A 23302-nucleotide genomic window follows, 5' to 3' on the forward strand; every position below is an offset into this window, starting at 1 on the left:
GACTTGTTTTCATTTTCTTCAGCTTCAGTTTGAATTTGCATATGAGCAATTGATGGTCTGTTCCACAGTCTGCGTCTGGTCTTATTTTGACTAATGATATGGAGCTTTTCCATCGTCTCCTTCCACAGATGTAGTCAGTTTGATTTCTATATATTCCATCTGGCGAGGTTCATGTGTATAGTAGTCTCTTATGCTGTCTAAGGAAGGTATTTGAAATGAACAAATCATTGATTTTGCAGAAGTCTGTCATGAGATCTCCAGCATCATTTCCATCACCGAGGCCATATTTTCCAACTTTGCTCACAACCTTTGCATTCCAGTCACTGGTAATGATCAATACATCTTGATTGCATGTTTGATCAATTTCAGATTGAAGATGTTGGTCGAATTCTTCTATTTCATCCTCATTGGCTTTAGTGGTTGGTGTGTAAATTTGAATAATAGTGCTATTATTAGCTGGGCTTCCCTATAGGCCTATGGATATTATCCTGTCACAGACAGCGTTGTACTTCATGACTGATCTGTATATGCTCTTTTTGGCCTTAGTAACTAGTGAATGTAAATTACAGCAATGACATATCACTGTTCACCCACTGGATTCTTGAGTATTAGAAACCTCGGCAAATATGTTTTTGTCATTTATTTGCTACTGAGTCAACTCCAACTTACGCTGTCTTAACGTATAATCGACTGAAATGTTGCCCTCCATGCTCCATCTTCAAGATTTTTGATGTTTGAGTCTTCTGTTGTGTGACTATTGTCTCAGTCCATTTCACTGTTTCCTCTTACCCTGCTGTACCAAACATGATGTCCTTTTCTAGCAGTTGATCTTTCCTGATGTGTCCAAAGTAAGTTTACTAAAATCTTGTTATCCTCCCTTCTAAGGTATATTCTTTCAAACTCAAGAATCAATGCATGAACTTTACATTTCTAAGGATAAAATGAAATTGAATATTTTTATCCATTTCCTTATCCCATTGGAAGCCCTCATCTTGCAATATTTTGGTGTCATCAAGTCAGTGGTTGTTATTGCCAAGAAACAGCTGGTAGATTTGAATGAACTGCCAACTGTGTGGTTAGCAATTTAGTGCTGATCCTACAGTGCTACACCAGGACTCCTTATATGTTCTTAAGGTTGAGTAAAAAAAGCATCAAGTCGGTGGTTGTTAGTGCCCAGATGGTGTCATCAAGTCAGTGGTTGTTATTGCCAAGAAACAGCTGGTAGATTTGAATGAACTGCCGACTGTGTGGTTAGCAATTTAGTGCTGATCCTACAGTGCTACACCAGGACTCCTTATATGTTCTTAAGGTTGACTAAAAAAAGCACAGAAAAATAAGTTCAAAATGTTACAGTATGGTGTTATTTGATTTTTAGAAAATCACAAGCCAATATGATCAATATGAAATTGTGTAGAGAGCATCTTTGGTAAGGATTGAAACCAGATTGGTTTGCAGTGATCCCTTCTGGGGAGGAGACGTAGTAGATCAGGACTCAAAGAAATTTTGGTAATACTGTGAATTTTAATTCTTCCAAGTAACAATATTGGTTTGAGCTTAGAGAATAATCTTGTAAAGGTAGGTCTTTCTAATAGAGTCATAGTAGACTCATGAGCCATAGTAAGGGCCTGCTAAAATTTATGCTTCAATGTACTTTTATAATCATTTTTCCAATTTTTTATTTTTACTTTTTGTGAATTGGGTAAGTTTACAGAGCAGGCCATCAGTTTTACGTTCAACAATTCATACACATTTTGCTTCAACACAGACTGCAGTTCCAACAATGTAGCATTATTTATCCCACTTCCTCACTGGTTCCTGCTTCTGTAGCCCTTCCAAACTTTGTCTTTGAGTAAATGCTGCCGTTTCACCTCAGATGGTTGATGATCTCAACACTGTTATTGTTTCCCTTATACAACTGGCTATCATTTGTCAGAAAATTGAGCCACAGGGGTGAGTTCAGTCCCAGGCCTGAAGGGTGCCCAAGGACCATAGTCTTGTGGGTTCCAGCCATCTCTGTCCAACCAGTAAGCCTGGTCTTTTTTATGATTTTGAGTTTTGTTCCACATTTTCTCACACTCTCTCCATGACTTTCTAATATGATCCATTTCAGAGCAGATGGTACTGGTAACTGGATACCATCTAGTTCTTCAGGTCTCAAGATTGTGGAGGCTGATGTCTGTGTGGGCCATTGGACTAATTATTGCCATGTATCTTTAATTTTCATCACTTATCTTTCCCCTTGACAAAGAGACTCCTCTTATCCCTTATGGATATATTCGAAGTAGAAGGATTGTGGGGTCCTAAGGTATTTCAGTTTCCAACTTTCTGAGGAAGCACCATACCTATTCCCTGAATGGTTAAACAATTTTATTGTGCCATCAGCAATGTAGGAGGGTCCAAGTCTCTCCAAACTGTCACTGACGTTTGTTTTGTTTTGTCTTTTGGACTTCGCTATTAATGTTGGTGTGAGATGATCTCTCGTTGTTTTGATTTGCATCTCTCTAAAGGTTAATGATCGTGAACATTTCTTCAGATGTTTGTTAGCTGCTTGAATGTCTTTCTTGGTGAAGTGTCTTTTCATGTCCTGTGCCCATTTTCTAATTGGGTTGTTTGTCTTGTAGAGGTGTTGTATTTTTCTATGATTTTGAGATTAATCTCTTAATCCGATATGCCATTGCAAAAAAAAAGAATTCCCCAAGCTGTTGGCTCCCTTTTCTTTTGATACATTCAAGTGTCTGGTTTTCAGGAGGCCACAGTCATCTATTTAGTCTTGTGTTTGTGTATTTTTAGTAATGTTTGATAGTGAACTTATACCATGTATTAGCACCCTTAAATTGGTCCCTAAGTTTTCATTGATGATCTTTATAGTTCTAGGTTTTACGTTTAGGTCTTTAATACACGTTGAGTTTAGTTTTGCATATGGTGTGAGATAGGAGTCTTCTGCATTCTTCTACAAAGGATTTCCAGTTTTTCCAGCGCCTCTTGTTGAAGAAACTATCTCTTTCCCATTTGTTGTATTCTAGCCCTTTGTCAAAAATCAGCTGACAGTATGTAGATGGATTTACTTATGGTTTCTCAACTCTTACATTGATCTATATATCTTTTGTTGTATCACTAGTTGGCTGATTTGATCAGTGTGGCCATTTAGTAAATTTTGAGATATGAGAGAGACATCTACCTTTGTTCTTCGTCTTAAGCAGTGTTCTGCTTATCCTGGGTCTCTTTCCTTTCCATATAGAGTTAAATCATCATTTTTTCCATCTTTTTAAAAAAATGATTTTGGAATCTGGATTGGTATTGCATTAAATCTGTAGATTACTTTGGGTACTGTTGACATATCACATATTGCAGTAGGCAAATCTGCCTAAGACCTCTTTAAAGTGCTGAAGAGCAAAGATGTAAGTTTGAAGCCTGACCCAAATCACAGTATTTTCAATAACCTCATATGCATGTGAAACCTGGACAGTGAATAAGGAAGACCATAGAAGAATTGATACATTTGAATTATGGTGTTGGAGGAGAATACTGAAAGTGCCATGGGCTGCCAAAAGAACAAACAAATCTGTGTTGGAAGAAGTATAGCCAGAGTGCTTCTTGGAAGCCAGGATGGCCAAACTTCGTGTCTCATACTTCGGACATATTATAAGGAAGGACCATTCACTAGAGAAGGATATCATGTTTGGGAAAATGGAGAGTCAGAAAGAAAGAGGAAGACCTTCAATGAGATGGTTTGGCACAGTGGTGGCAGCAATGAGCTCAGGTGTAGCAATGATCATGAGGTTGTACTGGGACTGGGCAGTGTTTCGTTCTGTTGTGCACAGTGTTGCACAACAGACTTGATGGCAGCTAACGACAGCAAGAAGTCTTCTTCCTATTCATGAGTGTGGTATATTTTTCCATTTTTGTAAGTCTCTTTGGGTTTCTTGTAGTAGTGTTTCATTTTCTTTGTATAAGTCTTTTGTTTCTTTAGTGAGCTTTATTCCTAAGTATTTTGTCCTTTGGGTAGCTGTTGTAAATGGTATTGTTTTTGAGTTCCTTTTCAGAATAGGTATCTTTATTATATGTAGGAATGCAGATGATTTTTGTATATTGTCTTGTTCCTCTTCACAAAGGGAATGCTTTCAGTTTCTCCTTATTGAAGGTACTCACCCCTTGTCTCCTGGTGGGTATGATAGGTAATGTGATTGTGTACACTGCTCTCTATTGGTTGTTCATATAGCATAATTGAGGGTAGGTTTGATTGGTGTTAGTGGCTGTCTATAGATGATCAGGTGGTACAGGTGCTGGTTGTGATCTTCACCCAGTAAAATGGGACTGCAGGAGGTATGGGTGTGGTTGGGCTATGTAAGTATGGTTGCTGTCTCCTGTCTGGTGGGACAAGAAAAAAGAAAGTTGGAGGGCAGACAAAAACAAACAAGAGCAAAAATTAAAATAATAAATATAAAAATCAAGTAGGGGAAAGGAAGCCAACAATAGCAACAAAAAATATAGTTTAATAACTAGAAATGAAAATAAAAACAAGGGAAGAGATAAAGAGAGAATAAAAAAATGAAAAAATATAGTAAACAAAATTAGGAAAGAGAGATTGTTGTTGTTAAGTACTGTTGACTGTATTCCAATTCACAGTGAACCTATATAGAATTTCTGAGGAGTGGCTGGTGAGCTTGAAATGCCACCTTGCAGTTCAAACTTACCTTGCTGTCCAGTGCATTAACCCACAGTGCCTTACCAGGACTCCAGGAAAGAGAGAAAGTAAAGAAAAAAAACTAATTGCAAAGATAGAAAGGAGAAAAAAGGGAAGTGGAATGAAAAGAGAAACAGGAAAAGAAAGGAAAAATAAAAAGCAGAGAAAGAAAGCATAAAACCCTATGGACTGGGAAAGAAAAGAAAAGACACAAAGAAAGGAGGGAAATAAGACAGGAACAGGACCCAGAGAGGCAAAAACTGAGGGAGCAGAATAACAGGTGTGGTTTGGCATCCTCTGCCAACCAAGCAACTCATGGGGGTGAGGGAGGTAAAGCTATTGAACACCCAGTCCTAGATTGTGTTCCTACCTGCCTAGATGTTGTGTGAGGTTAGGGCACCCCATTCTGGAAGTAGTTTTTGCCAGCTCAGAAGGTGTAGCTTGAGGTTCTTAGCTTTTCAGGGGTGGCTGAGCTGGGTACTGCAAGTTCTGCTGGTCTGATGAGGCTGAATTCACATACCTCCAGACATGGGGGGGATGTACCAGGCTCCTGAGTCACAAGGGTATGACTCTGACCTCAGCCAGAGCAGGGACTGTGCAGGTGTGGGGTTGTCACTAGCCGATGGGTGGGTAGAGCCTACCTATGTTATGGTCACCAGGAGTGTATGGGCAACAAGGGAGCATTCTATCTTTCTTGTCCCCAACCAATGTGTGTGTTTCTGTTCAGGGCCACGCTGTCTTGATCCAGCGCTGCTTGGCAAAAGTTCGAGATGACTGCACCATGTCAGGCCAGCTGAAAATTGTACTATCTTACCCTTTTGTTCAGCTTTTTTTCTAACTGGTATTTTATCCATTTTTCTGCCCTTTTCTCTGAAGCTTAGTGTTCCAGGATTATTATTCTTCCCGGTTTCATTTGAGTTCTTGTGTCTGTTGAGGGTCTGTGTAGCGTGTCCGCCTAATCCACTGTCTTGTTACCATCATAACCTTCTGCTGTTTTTGCAATTCTTACTTTATAGTTAAAGTATAGCTTTTACACACAAAGCCTTATTCTTAAATATGATCTAAAAGTTTGGTTTGTTGTCTGACTTGCAGTCTGGCTACTGAAATTTTTCATGATATCTTAGAAAAAAATGAAGGCTATTTCCATGACTAGTTAATTGAAACATACTTCTTTTTGCAGACCAACTCTACAAGAAGAAAGGAAAATTGTAATAAAAAATGGCCGACACCCTGTGATTGATGTGCTGTTGGGAGAACAATATGTTCCCAATAGTACAAATCTTTCAGTAAGTACCATATCATGTAAGACGATACAAGTAAATATGATAATATGGATCGCAAACATTTAATACAAAATGAATATTTTTATTACTTAACCAGGCTTTAATTTTGTCTTTCAGTGGACTAACCCTGTGGTACATTTTCATATTTGCAAGTATGTAGTAGTTCATTTCTTATAATGAAAGATTTTCTAGAGACAAGAAGGCTTACGAATGAAGACTTAGTCATGATTAGTTATGTTTACAATTTTTATTTTACAAAGTATTTTGATTTACAAAGGCCCAAATCTACTAATGGGATTAGAATCATGCCATAGTTTTACAAATTCTGCATTTAATTATGGTATTCTTTGCTTTGTCCTGTGTTCCACTGTTTTCAAGTGCCCTGTGAAAGAATCAGAGGCCCCTCAAGCTGGTTTCAGGCATGAGAATTTTTCTCATATAGACTAGAACTCTGTTATAAAACATTATTGCTTAGGTTACAATGTATCAGTTGAATAAATCTATGTGCTCCATGAATATAGATTCATTCAACCTGTACTTACTTAACAAGGGATATCGTTACTGACATCAGGTAAGTATTGGCTGAAAGTAGAGAATACCAGAAAGATGTTTGCCTGTGCTTTATTGACTACACAAAATGCTTTTGATTGTGTGGATCATGACAAACTATGGATAACAATGCAAAGTATGAGTATTTTGGAACACTGATGGCGCCTAACAACAACATATGCATAAGGAAGTTGGACAATGAGTAAGGAAGACTGTAGAAGAATTGATGCAGTTGAGTTATGGTGTTGGAGGAGAATCGTGAAAGTACCATGGACTGCCAAAAGAACAGATAAATCTGTTTTGAAAGAAGCACAGCCAGAGCACTCCGTGGAAGCCAGGCTGGCCAGACATCATCTCTCATACTTCGGACATATTATCAGGAGGGACCAGTCACTGGAGAAGGATATCATGTTTGGTAAAGTGGAGGGTCAGAGAATAAGTGGTGACAGCAAGGTGGAATGGCACAATGGCAGCAGTAATGATTGTGAGGTTGGCCCGGGATCAGGCAGTGTCTTATTTTGTTGTGCATAAGGTCGCTGTGAGTTAGTACCAACTCGAAGGCACCTGACAAGCAAAGCAACGGATAGAGTAAAGCAAGACAAACATGTTTCTTGTCTTTAAATAGCTTGTGGTCTAGCACAGAAGATAGGCAATTACAATCAAGTTGGTATATGAAATGATATAAGAAGGGAGTACTGTGACTCTGTAGGATAAACACTGGACTTCTAACCACAAGGTTGGTGCTTCAAGCCCACCAGCTGCTGCATAGGCGATAGATGAGGCTTTCTGATCCCACAAAGACGTACTTCCTAAGAAACCCTATACAGGGTGGTTGTGTGAGTTAGAAATGACCTGGTGACGCCTAAGAATAACAACAACAATGATACAGGAAAGCATAGTGTCATGGGAGCACATAATAGGTTGATCTAACCCAATGTAGGGGGTTCATTAAGGATGGTTTTCCAGGAATGGGATAATAACTAAAAAATGAGTAACCTCAAGCTAGGAGACTGGAAGAGAGTATTCCAGCTAGAGGAACCAGCATGGAAGAGGTTTGACAGGAGGCAAAGTAGAGTGAATTCAAGAAACTCAAGATGTTGAGTAAGGTTGAAGCATAAAAGAAGTATTCAGAGGTAAGGAAGAGGCCAATAAATTTATATTCCCTACTAAGAAGCAGGCATTATCATACAGGACTGAGAATACTAGCAAGATAATGACTTAAGCTGGGGGAAAAGAGTAAATCTGGGCTTGAGAGGTAATGTTACATAGATTGTTTATTGTTGTGCTGTCGAGTCAGTTCTGATCCATAGCGACCCTGTATAGGGTTTCCAAGGAGTGGCTGGTGAGCTTGAACTGCCAACTTTGCAGTGCAAGCCAACTTTTCAGTCCAGCACATTAACCCACAGTGCCATACCAGGACTCCACAAAAACACGTGGCTCTAAGATCAAAGAGGTAACGTGTAGGGAGTTAACCGGTTCCACAGCACTTAAGAACAATAGTATGTATCAGAGACTGCAGTGCTAAAATTTTTTTAATTCAGAGGTGGAGCTATTCTAGATGATGGCAAGATGTTGGGTATGGCTATAGAAGTGAGTAGTGGAAGTGGAAAAGATCTTTGGAGATGAGGACATCAAAAACAGCCTTTCAGAGTCATCATGTGACTGGTGATGTCATCTAAGATAAGAGAGAACCTCTGGAGTGCATGGGGAAGTGTCCTGCAAAGAGCTCAGCCTCCAAAGGAGAGCATTGTAGTGGAAGTAGGAGATAGCCAGTGTGTGAAGGAAATGTCAAACAAGGTTAGAAACACAGAAGTGTTGGAAGATTTTTCTGAGGATAGTGGAGATCTCTGGTAGTGTAGTGGTTACGAATCGGGCTGCTAACCTCAAGGTCGGCAGTTTGAAACTACCAGCTGTTCCGCAGGAGAAAGATGAAGCTTTCTGCTCCTGTAAAGATTTGCAGCCTTGGAAACCCTGTGCAGGGTCACTATGAGTTGGAACCGACTCCATGGTACTTAACAACAACAACAAGTGGCAAGGATTGAGATTAGAGGAGCAGTTGGAGATTGGTCAGAGAAAAGAAGCTCAGAATAGTAACAAATTTGAGTATATAAGAGTTCTGTCCAAATGGTAAATTTGGCCCATTGGTGGTAAGGGTAGTTTAATGTTGTTGTTGTTAAGTGCCATTGAGTTGGTTCTGACTCATAGTGACCCTGTATACAGTTTCTGTGGAGCAGTTGGTGAGTTTGAACTGATGATCTTGCAGTTAGCAGTCTTACAGCATCGCTCCAGAACACCAGTTTAGTGTTACATGGCAATATGATACAAAGACTTGTTGGTTTTACATAACTTGGTACCAAATATCTATACATTTATAATTCTTATTGTTGTCAGGGACGGTTAAGTTTATTCTGACTCATAGTGACACTGTAAAAGGTTTCTAAAGGCTGTATATCTTTACTGGAGTGGAAAGAGCAGAAAGTCTCATCCTTTTCCCATGAGCAGCTGGTGAGTGTGAACTGCCTACCTTGTAATTAGCAGTCCAATGCTTATCCTACAGCACAACCAGCTTTGTAATTCATATTTGGAAATTTGTTTATTACTTTAATATAGCAAAGCAAGGTGTTATTGATGTTGAGTGCCGTTGTTCTGATTCATGGTGACCCTGTGCTCAACAGAACAAAATACTTCCTGGTTCTGTGTCATCTTCACAGTTGTGGCTATGTCTGAGCCCACTTGTGCTGCCATTGTGTCAGTCCATCTCATTGGGGGTCTTCTTCTTTTTAACTGACCCTCCACTGTTCCAACCATGGTGTCCTTCTCCAGAGACTGGTCCCGTCTGTTAACTTGTCTGAAGTATGAGAGACGAGGTTTCACCATCCTTGTCTTAAAGGAGCATTCTGGCTGCATTTCTTTCAAGAATTTGTTTGTTTATCCCGCAGTCCACAGTACTTTCAATATTCTTCGTCATCATCATAATTCAAATGCATCAGTTCTTCTGTGGTCTTTTTTATTCGTTGTCCAACTTTCATATGGACATGGGGCAATTGAAAATAACATGCATGGCATGGGTAATGTGCACCTTTGCCCTCAAACTGATGTCTTTGCTCTTTCACATTTTAAAGAGGTCTTTTGCAACAGATTTGCATAATGCAGCATGTTTTTTCCTTATTTCTTGACTGCTGCTTCCATGAGTATTGATTGTGGACCCAAGTAAAATGAAGTCTCTGACAATATCAATTTTTCTTCATTTATCATAATGTTTATTTATTGCTCCAGTTGTGAGGAGTTTTGTTTTCTTTTCATTGAGGTACAGTTTATACTGAAGATTTTAGTCTGATCTTAATCAGTAAGTGTTTCAAGTCCTCTTTGTTTTCAAGATTCTACCATCTGCATATCGCAGATTGTTAATGAGTGTTCTTCCAATCCTGATACCACATCTTTCTTATATAATCCAGTTTCTCGGGTTATTTGCTCAGCATAAACATTGAATAAATACAGTGGAATGATAGAACCTTGGTGCTTACCTTTCTTGATTTTAAACTATTCATTATCCCCTCTTCTAATGACTGCCTCTTGGTGTATATATGTACAGGATCCCCATGAGCACAAAGAATTACTGTGGAGTAACCATTCTTTGCAATCTTATCCATAGTTTGTCATGTTACGCACTCAGAAGCCTTTGGATAGTCAATAAAGCAAAAATAAACATCGTTCTGGTATTCTTTACTTTCGGCAAAGATCCATCTGAAGCTAGCAATGATATCTCTGGTTCCACATCCTCTTCTGAATCTGGTTTGAATTTCTGGCAGTTCTCTGTTGATTTACTGTTGCAGTCACTTAAAAATTAACTGCTTCAAAATTTTATTAAGATGTGATTTAATAATGATTTTATTTGATGGTTTCCACATTCTGTTGGGTCACCCTTCTTTGGAATGGGCACAAATATACACCTCTTTCAATTAGTTGGTGTGGTAATTCTTCCAAATTTCTTGGCATAGATGAGTTGTATCAGTTTGTTGAAACAATTCAATTTGTATTCTGTCAATTTATGAAGTCTTGCTTTATACCAGTGTTAATGCAGCGTGGACTTCTTCCTTACTAACGTTGATTTTTGATCATATGTTACCTCTTGAACATTGACCTTTTTTTTGTTGTTTTTGAAACTTCATTGAGAATCAAGTGAAGATTTATAGAGTGGATATCAGTTTTACATTTGGCAAATCATATATTTTGTTTCCCTAGCTCAGTGATTGCAATTCTTTCTATGTAATGACATTGATCTCATTTCCTCCCTGTGATTCCTTTTTCCATTTCCCATTCCTTTCCAACCCCTCTGAACCTTGTCCTCAGGTAAATGTTACCCTTTTGATCTTCAAGAGGTGACCGTTCTGTGGTGAGCCTACCTCTAGTGTTGTTCCCCTACCCTACTCCCTGTACACTAATCCACCACTTAGGTGAAAATTAGTCCGTGAGAGTCAGTTCCATTCCAGACCTGAAGGATAGTAGAGGGCCCATAGTCTCAGGTTCCTCCAGTCTCTTTATGATCAGTAAACCTGGTCTTTTTAATATTTTTGAGTTTTGTCTAACACTCTGTCTGGAACTTTCGAATGTGATCCATTTCAAGGAAGCTGGTAGTGGTAACGGGGCACCATCTAGTTCTTCTGGTCTGAGTCATGAAGACTGATGTTCACATGTTCCGTTGGACTAATTGATTCCAAGCATCTTCAATTTTCATTGCTCTTCTTTCTTCCACAAATTTAGAGACCAATATTTGTACCTCAGATGGCCGCTCCTGAGCTTTTAAAATTCCAGATGCTAATCATCAAATTAGGATGTGTAACATTATCTTTGTGGACTATATTATGCCAACTGACCATTGCCAACCATTTCTTTTTGGTATAGTACAGTGACTCTGTATATTTCTTCTATCTTCTTTGAAGCTTTCTGCATCTATCAATATTTTTCCCATGAATCCTTTAGTATTGCAAGTGGAGGCTTGAATTTTTCTTCAGTTCTTTCAGCTTGAGAAATGCTGAGTGTGGTCTGCCCTTTGGTTTTCTAATTCCAGGTCTTCGCACATTGCATTATAATATTTGACTTTATTTTCTTAAGCTGACCTTTGAAATTTTATGTTCAGCTCTTATACCTCCTCGTTTCTTCAGTTTGCTTTAGCATTCTATGGTAGAAAGCAAGTTTCAGAGTCTCTTCTGACATCCATTTGATCTTTTCCTTCTTTCTTGTCTTCTTAATGACTTTTTGCTTTCTTCCTGTATGATGTTCTTGATGTCATCCCACAGCTCTTTAGTGTCTAATGCATCAAATCTATTCTTGAGATGATCTCTAAATTCAGGTGGGATATGTTCAAGGTCATATTTTGACTCTCATGGACTTGTTTTAATTTTCTTCAACTTCAGCCTGAACTTGTATATGAGTAATTGATGGTATATTCTGCAGTTCACCCCTGGTCTTGTGGCTGCTTTTCCATTGTCTCTTCCCACAGATGTAGTGAATTTGATTTCTGTGCTTCCTATCTGGTGAGCTCCATGTGTATATAAACAACTCATTGGTCCTTCAAAATTATATCATGCGATCTCCAGCATTGTTTCTAACTCTGAGGCCACATTTCCCAACTACTGACCCTTCCTCTTTGTTTCCAACCTTTGCATTCCAATCACCAGTAGTTATCAATACATCTTGATTGCATGTTTGATCAAATTCATACCATAGAAGTTGATAGAATCCTTCAATTTCATCATCACTGACTTTAGTGGTTTGTGCATAAATCCGAGTAACAGTGGTATTAACTGGTCTTCCTTGTAGGCATATGGCTACTATTTTATCACAGACAGCATTGTACTTCAAAATAGAACTTGAAATGTTCTTTATGACAATGAATGTGACACCATTCATTTTCAAATTTGACTTTCTGGCATAGTAAACGATGTCATTATTGATTTCCCAATGACCAGTACTAGTCCAATTCAGCTCACTAATTCCTAGGGTTCCACTTCATGTTTTACAGCTTCCAATTTTCCTAGATTCATACTTAATACATTCTATGTTCCTATTATTAAAGGATGTGTGTATCTGTTTCTTTTCATGTTTTGTTGTGCTCCATCACGAAATGAAGGTCCCAAAAGCTTTGCTCCATTCACATCATTTTGGTCAACTTTACTTTCAGTAGCCAGCTTTTCCCTGTTGTATTTTGAGTGCCATCCAACTTGAGGGGCTCATCTTCTGGCACTATCTCTGACAATCTTCCTCTGCTTTTCTGGTGGCTAACCATTCTGAAGTGGTCAGCCTCTTCTTCCTAGTCTGTCTTAATCTGTAAGCTCTGCTTTGTCCTCTTCAACATGGCTGACCCTGCTCGTATTTAAAATACCAGTGGCATAGCTTCCAACGTCACAGCAACATGCAAGCAACCACAGGATGATAAACTGACTGGCCAGTGATGGAGCCAAGTAAGTTTATAAGTTGTTGTTATTGTTATGCGCCGTAGAGTTGGTTCTGACTCATAGTGACCCTGTACAGAGTTTCCGAGGCTGTAAATCTTTACAGGAGCAGAACGCTACATCTTTCTCCCACGAAACAGCTAGTAGTTTTGAATTGCTGACCTTGCGGTTCACAGTCCGATTTGTAAACACTACACTACCAGAGCTCCCTGTTTATAAGTACTAATGCTTTTATTGTTTTAAAAAAGAGGATATGTGGACGTAAGAATTTCTTTTGTCAGCTTCCATGATACCAATGGGGTGTATCTTTTCTTTCGAATCTAATATAATTGGAGAATTTAGTAGCTTAGTTCATACATTTCTTATACATCACTTAAGCATCGCTTCCTGTTACTGTTTCCATCTCCTAGTATGCCCACAACTCAATACTAAATATGTTATTATTAGCATTAATATTTTTTAAATCATTCTCCTTCTTTCTTTTATTAAATCTTTTATGGTGTTTAATAAAGCAAGCTCTGGGAAACTAAAATAGCCTTGTGCTAATTACAGGTACATTTTAGAGAAGGATCTAACTCTTGTAATTGAATTTTTACCAGAAAATTTTCTGGTTTGTTACAGCAGGCATCTCAGAATATTCCAGAATATTCATTTCTTTTATATACGCTTATTCTATCTTGAGTAGGAGTTGATATAAAGCTGTTGCTATGGTGAAGTGCATTCTAATTTGTAGGGTATAAATTTATATACATATAAATTTATATGGATAATCCTGAAACAAGTCTTACTATGTAACACTCAATTTAAAATATTTTATGGGGGAGTACACAGTAGCTCCATACCATAAGCACTGGATTGTGAACCACAAGGTCCGTGATTCATGTCCATCAGCCACTCCACAAGAGAAAGATGAGGTTTTCTGCTCCTTTGAAAATTCTAAGTCTCAGAAACCCTATCCAGGGTCATTGTGGATCGGAACTGACTCTACGACACTTAGCAGCAAGCAACAAAGTATAAAATATACCTTGAAAGGAATTTCCTCAAAGTTAGTGTCATTATTGCTGTTGATGATCAATTGCATATGTAATTATGAGTGTATTTTTCTAGATTCTCTACTGTATCAGCCTGCTATGGTGCTTCAAAGTAAGCCAGCTTTCTGCCCTTTTTCCTCTTTGGTTTTAATAATATTCTTTTAAATCCTCATTTTTTCCCCTTCCCTGATTCACTGCATTGTCCAGAGTATTTGCAGACTTTGACAAGCTCTGGGTCTTCTCACCTGCATCCTGCCCATCTCCAATTCTGTCTCCACTCTTCAGCCACAGGACGTTTTCTGAAATACACATGTAACCTGTCGTGTCACTGGAGTCCTGGTACTGATCTCTTCTGAGATTGGGAAGAGGCATTAGCTTGGCACGTATTAGGTGCTTACATGTTTGTTGCATAAATGAGTGCTTGAAACTTGTGAAACGGAGGGAATGTGAGAAGAAGCCAGATACCGTGAACTTCTTTTTATTCTTCTATTCCCTTAGGACAGATGCTTCTGGCTGCACTTAAAAAGGCTTGCTTGGGTTATTGAAAAATAAGAGTTTAACAGTAATACTTAAAAGCTGTTCACTGTATCTAATGTGCCATCAATACAACAATAATGCACACAATAGAATGTGTCTGAGTTTTAAGCTTCCTTTAATTCTAGGACAAGTTTGTTTGAATGGATTTCTGCTTTAAATGCGTTGTTCACATAGTGTGATCATTGAGCCATATTGTTGAATAGGAGAGGACATGTTAATGGTAGATGAACATTTTTTTCTGCTAGGTTTCTTTTCTAATACCTGTCTTTTCCTGCATCTGGAAAAGTGAAATGGAAAGAAAAGAATTTTTGTGTGATAGCTGATTATTTTTTAAAGTGTCATATCCTCCCTGCCCTGAATATTCCGCCTTTTATTCTGTCTCTCACTCATCTCCATTGGTTGAACTCCTACTCATCCTTCAAGACCCAGCAGGATACTACCTCATCTTTAAAATCTTCTGCATCACTCTGGTCAGAAATTCTCTTCTATTCTAGCACCTTGTTAATACTTTTTGATACACTGGTATATAGCAGGAAAGAACCTCAAGGTGATAGAAGATGTAAATTTGAATCTCACTCTGCTGGTTTTTACTGTCATCTTGGTTAGGCCACTGTGCTTTTCCAGTCCTTGTTTTCTTCATTGAAATGTCAGTTGAGTAGCATCTAGGTTTCAGAAGGATTTGGATCTTTGCACCTGAACCTCAAAATATAGTTTTTATTGCTCTCCAGATGCACTCTCCCCTTTCTAGTTTACTTTGGGTAAAAGTACAAAAATTTGGCTGAGAGTATGTCTGGAGAAGGCTTTCACAATGAAGTCCCTTACTGTAGCATGCCACTGATTGACATTTTCAGGGGATAAAATACTTAGAAATTGCCAAACGTTTTCAGCAGTATGCAGCAGTTGTAAAAATAGCACTACCATAGTTCTTTTTGAAAGAAAAATGTTAATATCTGTACCTGTCAAGAAGCAAAGATTTTGTACAGAAATTTAGCTGATGCCCAGGTCTGGGAAATTAGTAAATAACGATGTATGCTGATCTACCCATAGTCTAGATACTGGTCCTGAGCTAGAGCAGCTCTTATCTTATCTGGCAGTGACTGTGATTGCCTGACCCATCAATGAGCAATGTATAGCCTGCGGGCCACATCAGCCCGCAAAATCATTTGGTCTAGCATTGCAAGGCAACCACAGGTGGGACTCAAAATTCAGTAAATCTAGGAACTTTTTTCATAGCAACATACATTTATATTAAGTGATATTATAAATATCCAAATGGCCCTTGGCAGGAGAAAGGTTCCCCACCCCTGTGTAGACAGTGAACTTCACTGTCACTGTTCTGCTACTTGTTACTTCTGCATTGCTGAGCAAGATTCTTAACTTCTCTAAACCTGTGCTTTCTCACCTGCAACATGGGAATGTACTCAGAGTGAAACTATTGTTACCTCCATGAAACTGAGAGAACTAAATAAGACGATACATTTCAAGTCATTAGCACAATGCCTGGCACTTGTTACCTGTGGTTTTCTTATACTTTAAAGTTTACCTTTACTTCTGTCTCTTGTTCTCTTTTTCTTTTTTGTCAATTTCATCGTAGGTTTAATGTTTACAAAATCTTCTTGGATTGCCCTTTTCTTGATTTGATGTGAAGATGTATTAAGTTTCTTTGAGGTTACCCCTGTTATTTTCTTAATGTCTTCCCCATTTTAAAGCAATCTTTGTATCTTGAAATCTACTTGACTTCCTCACCATTTGGAATTCTGTAACTACACTTTCTGTCCTTTTGCTTAGTGGCTATCTGCATTATAAATTGATACCTTTGATTCTGTATTTTCAGTCTTGTAGTACGCTGGATACTTATATGTCTGGATTGAATTCTGGGAGGTGTTGCTATGTGTTTCAGCCTCTGGTTGTTCCCTGCTATTATTGGTTTCCAGTCCAAAGGACTCCCTTTAATATTTTTGTAAAGTAGGCTTCGTTCGTACAAATTCCTTTCATTTCTGTTCATCTGAAAAATTATAATATCGTTGATATATTAGAGGGACATTTTTGCCAGTTACATGATTCTTGGTTGTCAGGTTTTTTTTTTCTTTTAGAGTTTTGTATATATTTCCTTATTGCCTTCTCACCTGCATGGCTTCTGCTGAGAAATCAGAACTTAACCTTACTGGTTTTCCTTTGTGTAGGTATCATTTCATTTCACTCAAGCTGCTTTCAGGCTTCTTTCCTTGTCTTTTGATTTTGGAGAGTTTGATTATCATATGTCTTAGTGATTGTCTGTTAGGATCTATCCTGTTTGGGGTTTGTTCAGCTTCTTGAATGTTTCTTTTCTCATCATTCATGATATTAGGGAAATTCTCTTCCTGTAGCTCTTCAGCTATCTTTTCTGTGCTTTTCTTTGTCTCTTCCTGATTTGGAATTCCAATCACTTGTAGGTGATTTCTCTTCGTGTTGTCCCACATGACTCTTAGGCTTTCTTCAGATTTTTTCATTCTTTTTTTCTGAGTGTTCTTCTAGCTTACTAGTATTGAGAGGTTTATCTTCATGCTCACTAATTCTAGGTTCCATTGATTCAAATATCCTTCTGTGCCCTTTCAATGTATTGTCCATTTATGATATTTTTGTGTCAATCTTCTAGATTTCTGTTTATAGATTTTGTATTGTCTCCAGTCCTTTATTTGCTTGTTCCTGTAGTGCTTTTCTGAATTCTTCCGTACTTTCCTTGACCTGTCAGTCATTTTGCAGTACCTAAATATCATTACACTAAATTATTTTTAAGGTAGTTCCAGTGTCTTTTTTTCCTCAAAAACATTCTCTAGCTTTGCCTCTTGGTCATTTATTTGAACTTTTCTATCTTGTTTCTTCATATGAACAGAAATTTTCTGATGCTTTCAAGGCATTGTGGTGGTGTTTTATTTGTATTAAGTTGGTAAATGTATGTTGGTATATTCTTAAACACTTACTAAGCTGCCTCCAGGTGGGTATGATCAGGAGATGTGCTTGTGCGCTGTTCTCTGTTTGCTGTTTGTGCAGTTCAGTTCAAGGTGTATTTAGCTGACTTTTGTTGTTTTCATTGATCTGGTGTATAGCAGTTGGTATTGACTCTAGCCCAGTTTGTGAGCTTGTAGAGGTTGTAGAGGGTATGGCTGTGGCTGGACTGTATGGCTGCAGTTGCTGTCTCCTGTCTGGTCTGGCAAAAAGAGAAAGCACATATATAAGAGAAAAGGAAGACAAACAAACTAGCAAACAGAAAAAAAGTAAAATAGTGATGACAAAATAAGAAGGAAAAAAACAAAACACAACTGGCAACAACTTTCTCTCCATCAATAAATGTGTTCCTCTGCACCATCTACTGCCCACTTACTGGCCACTTGTCTTCACAAGCACCCAAGAAAGTTCAAGATGGTCCCACCAGGCCCGCACAGATAAGCAGGCTTCTTCATTTTTTTTTTTTTTTTCCCTTCTCCCCCATGCATTTTTTCAGCTGCTTCTCTTAGTAAGAACTAGTCCAGGGCTAACAAGGGTCAACTTTACTGGTTTGGAGTAGGGCCCACCTGAGTGAGGTTATTGCATATAACTCCTCCCTCCTTCAATGGGGCTCACAACCTTGTGATTCACTTCCATGATGCTCCAACTGCCTGGACCACAGGAGCTTACCTAACAGTGTATGCTGGTTGAGACTGGCCTCACCTCTGATAACCAGGGGAGTGTGGGGCATAAGACAAAAAATCATGCCTTTGTCTCTGTGAACCACAGATAGGTTTCTGCAACATGAATATGTTTTCTTGTCTCTGAATATGTTCACAAACACTCAAGATAACTGCAGCAGGTCAGGTTGATTGCCACAGCTCAGCAGTCACCTCTCTTGCCGTGTGTGCTCAGCTCTCTCATCCAGTAAACACTCAGTCCACTTTTCTGTCCCTTTATATGAAACTCAGAGTTCTAGGACCATCCTCTACATCTCTCTCATCTGGTTTTCTGTATCTTGGCTGCAGAGGGTCTGCACAGCCTTTCTTGCCCTGCCTCCAGGAAGTGATTTTTTTTTTTTTTTTTTTTTTAAAACTTCCAGCATCTGACTTTTCTGTTAGAAAAGTTTATGCATCCTACCTGGTCTTCCAGTTTAGTCCTGTTTGTATCTGAGAGCCTTTGATAGATTATGCCTCATATATCTATGATTCTTATTAAAGATTTGTTGTTAACTGCCACTGAGCCAGTTCTGACTCATAGCAACCTTGTATAGTATTTCTGAAGAGCGGCTGGTTGAGTTTGAACCTCCAACCTTGCAGTTCAAACCAATCTTGTGGCCCAGTGCTTATCTCTTAGCACCATAATAGGGTTCCTGTTAGAAGATAGATGAGTACATTAACTGGGCAAACTGTCTTCATCGTTTCCTTAGTAATTACGTCATTTTGAGAACTGTGATATTTTTATAGACAATGTAAAATTTTTTTTTAATTGTAGTTTCTGTGAAAGTTTACAGAATTAATTCATTTTCCACGCAACCATTTGCATACATTTTGTTTCGTGACATTGGTTGCAATCCCATAATAATAGCACTCTTCCCACTTCCTCCATGTGTTCCTCATTTCCATTCCTCTTTCTTTCCTGCCCCTTCCTGCCTTGTTTTCTGGCTAATGCTGCTCTCTTGATATATAAATGTAAATGCTTTTAAAAAATAAAAATACCAAACATACAGATGATGCATATCTCCATTATGGTTCCTTTCACTTATTAAAGTTATTCACTCAACCAATATTTATTAAGTGCCTTTTTAAATTCCTGGCCTTGTTTTGTGTTGTGTGGATGAGAAAGATGACATGGCTCCTACTCTCATAGGAACTTACATTCTGATAATAGAATGGATAATACATAAAAAGAGACTTATGGATAATACAGAAGTTAGGGGAAAGGGACTTAAAGTAGTGTCAGGGAAGGTCTCTCTGAGAGTTGATATTTGACCTTCAGAGCTGAATGAAAAAAAAAGGATCCAGACATCCTTTTGTAACAAAAGGAGGAGAGTGGTTGATCTTGCAATCCAGGAGCGGAGGACCCTGGGACCATAAAGGGAGAGGAGCGGCGTGCGGGACCCTATCCAGAGAAGCAGTAACACCAGCAATGGAGGCAGAGATGATGACATAGAGAGACAGAGCGGCTGGGGACTCTGTACTCAGGGAGGCAGAGGGGCTGTGTGCTGACGGCTGGTGGGTAGGCTTGCAGAGTGTATGTACCCTTTGATTGTTTGATGATGCATGGAGGGGATTGTAACCATGGCAATGAAATGAAATAGGATAGGATGCATGTAAAGCTAATGTTCTCCCATGTAAACTATCACATAATTCACAATAAAAACTGAAAACAAAACACCTATGATGCACAATCAACTCAACAACAACAAAAAAGGACCCAGTCATAGGGAGGAGCATCCTAGGCATAGGGACCAGCTATGGAAAGCCTTAAAGCAGTAACACATCAGCCAGATTGAGGACTAGCAGAAGTTAAGTCTGCCAGGTGAATATAATGGGATGTGGTAGGAGATTAGGTAAGAGAGGCAGGCAGGAGCCAGAGTATATCATTTCTTTAGACTAGGATACGGCGGACAAGTGAGGCTGTCGGTTTCCATAAAGATTTGCAGTCTTAGAAACCCTATGAAGCTGTTCTATCTGCCCTATAGAGTCACTATGTATCAGGATTGACTCAGCAGCAATGGGTTTGGGTTGGCTTTGGCTTTGGTTTTGGTCACTGAAATAATCTGCAGGATTTCAATCAGTATTGTAAAGACTAGGTGACAGTAGGTTTTTTGGTTTTGTTTTGTAAAAAATGGCTATTAAACTTTTCATATCCCCAGCAGCACTAAAGAAACCTTGGTGGGGCTGTGGATTATTTGTTAGACTGCCAACTGCCAGGGTGGTGGTTCAAACCCACCAGCTACTCTGAGGGAGAATGATGAGCCTGTCTGCTCCTGTAAATATTTACAGTCTCAGAAGCTCTATTATATAGGGTCTTTGTGAGTCGGAATTCACTTGATGGTAGTGGATGGAATTAACCCTGAACCAAATCTGTGAGGAAGATAGTTATTTGGCTTTGATGGTAAAGGTCACTTCAAGTTATGTATCTTTCAGTTTGTGAGAATTGCCTCCATCTCAGGCATCACTGCTTCTCTGGGTAGGGTCCCTCTCTCCGCACTTCTCCCTTGATGGTCCCAGGGACCTTCACTCATAGACTTCAAAGTGAATCACTCCCCTTCTTTTGCTACAAAACGTCTACCTTTACATTTCCAACCGTCACAATCAATCCTGATAACAATTATTCACTGTTGTGTCACAAGAGTCTTATCCGCATCTCCTTTCTTCAGCCCCGCCTAGACAGATTAGATACTACTTAGTGGACATTCTACCTTCCTTCGTGCCCTCTGGATCTAGGTTCCCTCTTGAAAGCTTGTAAGCCAGTCACGTCTTGCCTTTGTAGCCCCCTCATTTTGGGTAACCAGTGTCCAAGTTGCCCATCCCTGTCTACTCTGTGTATGGAGGGTCTGGGAATGATCCTTGGTGTAAAGATTTGTTCCCTCTTTTGAGCTACTGCATCCATAGGTGTAGGTCAAGTTCATCAAATTGTATCAGAGTACTCTTTTTTTCCTCTTCTTTCTTCTTCTAGTTGAGCTCTGATCATCTAGACATTGAAGCCAGGTCAACTGGGTAGTATCTGAAAGTGTGGGTTTTGTTATGTATAAGCCCTCTCTTCTTATCAGCTGTACACTTCACTCTCCACTCTAGTCCTCTGTGGTTATGTCACTGACTCTGGGCCCAAGAGTCCCCAGGTCTTGCAACACTGCTGCCCAACCAGGTCTCCACCCAGGTTCACAGGAGCCTATTGAATGTTATAGGGCTTAGCTTGCCACTTCATTGCTGTTTTCCCCTCACTTCCCCTTATCGGTGACGAGCGTGGTCACTAATCAGAGTGTGTATTCCCATTGAGTCTTAGAGTGTGTATTCCCATTGAGTCTTAGTCTTGGAAGGGGGTTTGCTTTGAGGGTACCCGACTGCTTGCCTTGATGTCTCCTGGGCAAGCAATTTGCTTGTTCTTGTAGTAATCAGTCAGTCTGCCTATATTGTTTTGTATTTTTCCTGTAGGTCTTTCTTTCAAGAAGTATCTTCTGTTCTTCTAGCCACTCCAGGCTGGTCTGCCCATCCTTTCAAGTGGAAATTTCCCACCTCAGAAGATTCTGGATGCTGTTCAGGATTCCACCTATGGTCTTATGTAATGCAGAGGCTCTGCAGGAAACCTCCTTCACTGGGCGTCTGTAGTTTTCTTGTAATGTCAGGTTTTGGTTTCAAGGTTATGTTAGTCTTCTGAAATGATTGGGAAAGAGTACCCTCTTCTAGTAACTGCAACTTTTACAAGATTAGTGCTTTTTCTTTTATAAATGTTTACAAGAGTATAGTGGAGAAGTTACTGAGTTTTGGAGTTTTTCTTGTGAGGTTTTTAATTACAGATTTTATTTCTTTAATAGATACAGGATATCACAGATTTTGTATTTTTGCTATTTTTAAGGAATGTATTTTAATGTTCAAAATATTTAGTTATGCCCTTGATGCATATACACCTATGGATGTGGTAGCTCGAAAGAGGGAACAAATCTTTACAGCGAGGATTATTCCCACCCCCTCCATACACAGAATAGACAGGGATGGGCAACTTAGACATTGGCTACCCAAAATGGGGGCGCTAACAAACTTTCAAGAGGGAGCCTAGATCCAGAGGGCTCCGAGGAAGGTATAATCTCCACTGAGTAGTATCCAGTCTGTCTGGGCGGGGCTGATGAAAGGAGATGCAGATAGGTCTCTTGTGATACAATAGTGAATAATTGTTATCAGGACTGATTTGAGGGTTGAAAATGTAAAGGTAGACGTTTTGTAGCAAAAGGAGGATAGTGATTAACTTTCCAGTCTAGGAGTGAAGGTCCCTGGGACCATCAAGGGAGAAGAGCGGAGAGTGGGACCCTACCCAGAGAAGCATTGAGTCTTCTTTTTCAGCTGTTACTGTGTTTGCTACTTTTTTTTTGCAAGAAATACAGAGTCACTTAAATTCTTTGGAGTAATAGAGATTCATTAGGCTCACTATAAAGTCAATTGTAGCCAAAAGACGTAGGAATCACTGAGGAAAAAGAGGATCTGTAACTCTGCTGGTGTTAGTATGTGGTTTATTAGGATACGAAACATGTTTAAAGATACAAAGGGTTTATTTGTTAATTTATCCCTTAAATAGTAAGGCTTTACAACTCTTTACTCTGATATCCCATTATTTGTGTGACGTTATTCAACTCTGCTCTTGGCTCTTCTCTAGTTTTTGTTCCACCTCATTGTTTATTACCCTTTTTACTTCCTCTCTATATCACTTTTCTTCAGACTCTTTGTTGCTTCATAACATCTGACTTATGGACCTCCTGTACCTTGTGGCCCCACTCAACTTTTCTCTATTACCAGCTGAGTGAAACTCTAGGATTCTCAGTCTAAACTCCCAGGAGATTATTTGATTGGTCTAGTTTGAGAAGAGATTGCTATGCTAGGCCAAAGCAGAGGCTACAAGGCAGTTAAGGATGGGCTGCTCTTGGTCAGACATGTATTGTCAAGGAGCCTGGGTTCAGATAGCACAGAACAGCAGTCTTGAGCAACAAGTCTGCTCGGGACTGTTGTTGTTGTTGTTGTCAGGTGCCATCGAGTCGGAACCGACTCATAGCGACTCCATGCACAGCAGAACGAAACAATGTTCGAT

General features: G+C 39.2%; 1 protein-coding gene across 1 annotated transcript in view; it reads left to right on the plus strand.

Annotated features, from left to right (window-relative positions):
* Window positions 1–23302, plus strand: part of MSH3 (mutS homolog 3) — a 280941-nt gene that overhangs the window by 198237 nt on the left and 59402 nt on the right. The window contains exon 19 of the mRNA XM_006870606.1: window positions 5865–5970. Within this exon, the coding sequence (XP_006870668.1) occupies window positions 5865–5970 (106 nt within the window). The remainder of the gene's footprint in view (window positions 1–5864; window positions 5971–23302) is intronic.

The sequence above is a fragment of the Chrysochloris asiatica genome, unplaced genomic scaffold (genome assembly GCF_000296735.1).
Source record: "Chrysochloris asiatica unplaced genomic scaffold, ChrAsi1.0 scaffold00145, whole genome shotgun sequence".
Classification (NCBI taxonomy): Eukaryota; Metazoa; Chordata; class Mammalia; order Afrosoricida; family Chrysochloridae; genus Chrysochloris; species Chrysochloris asiatica.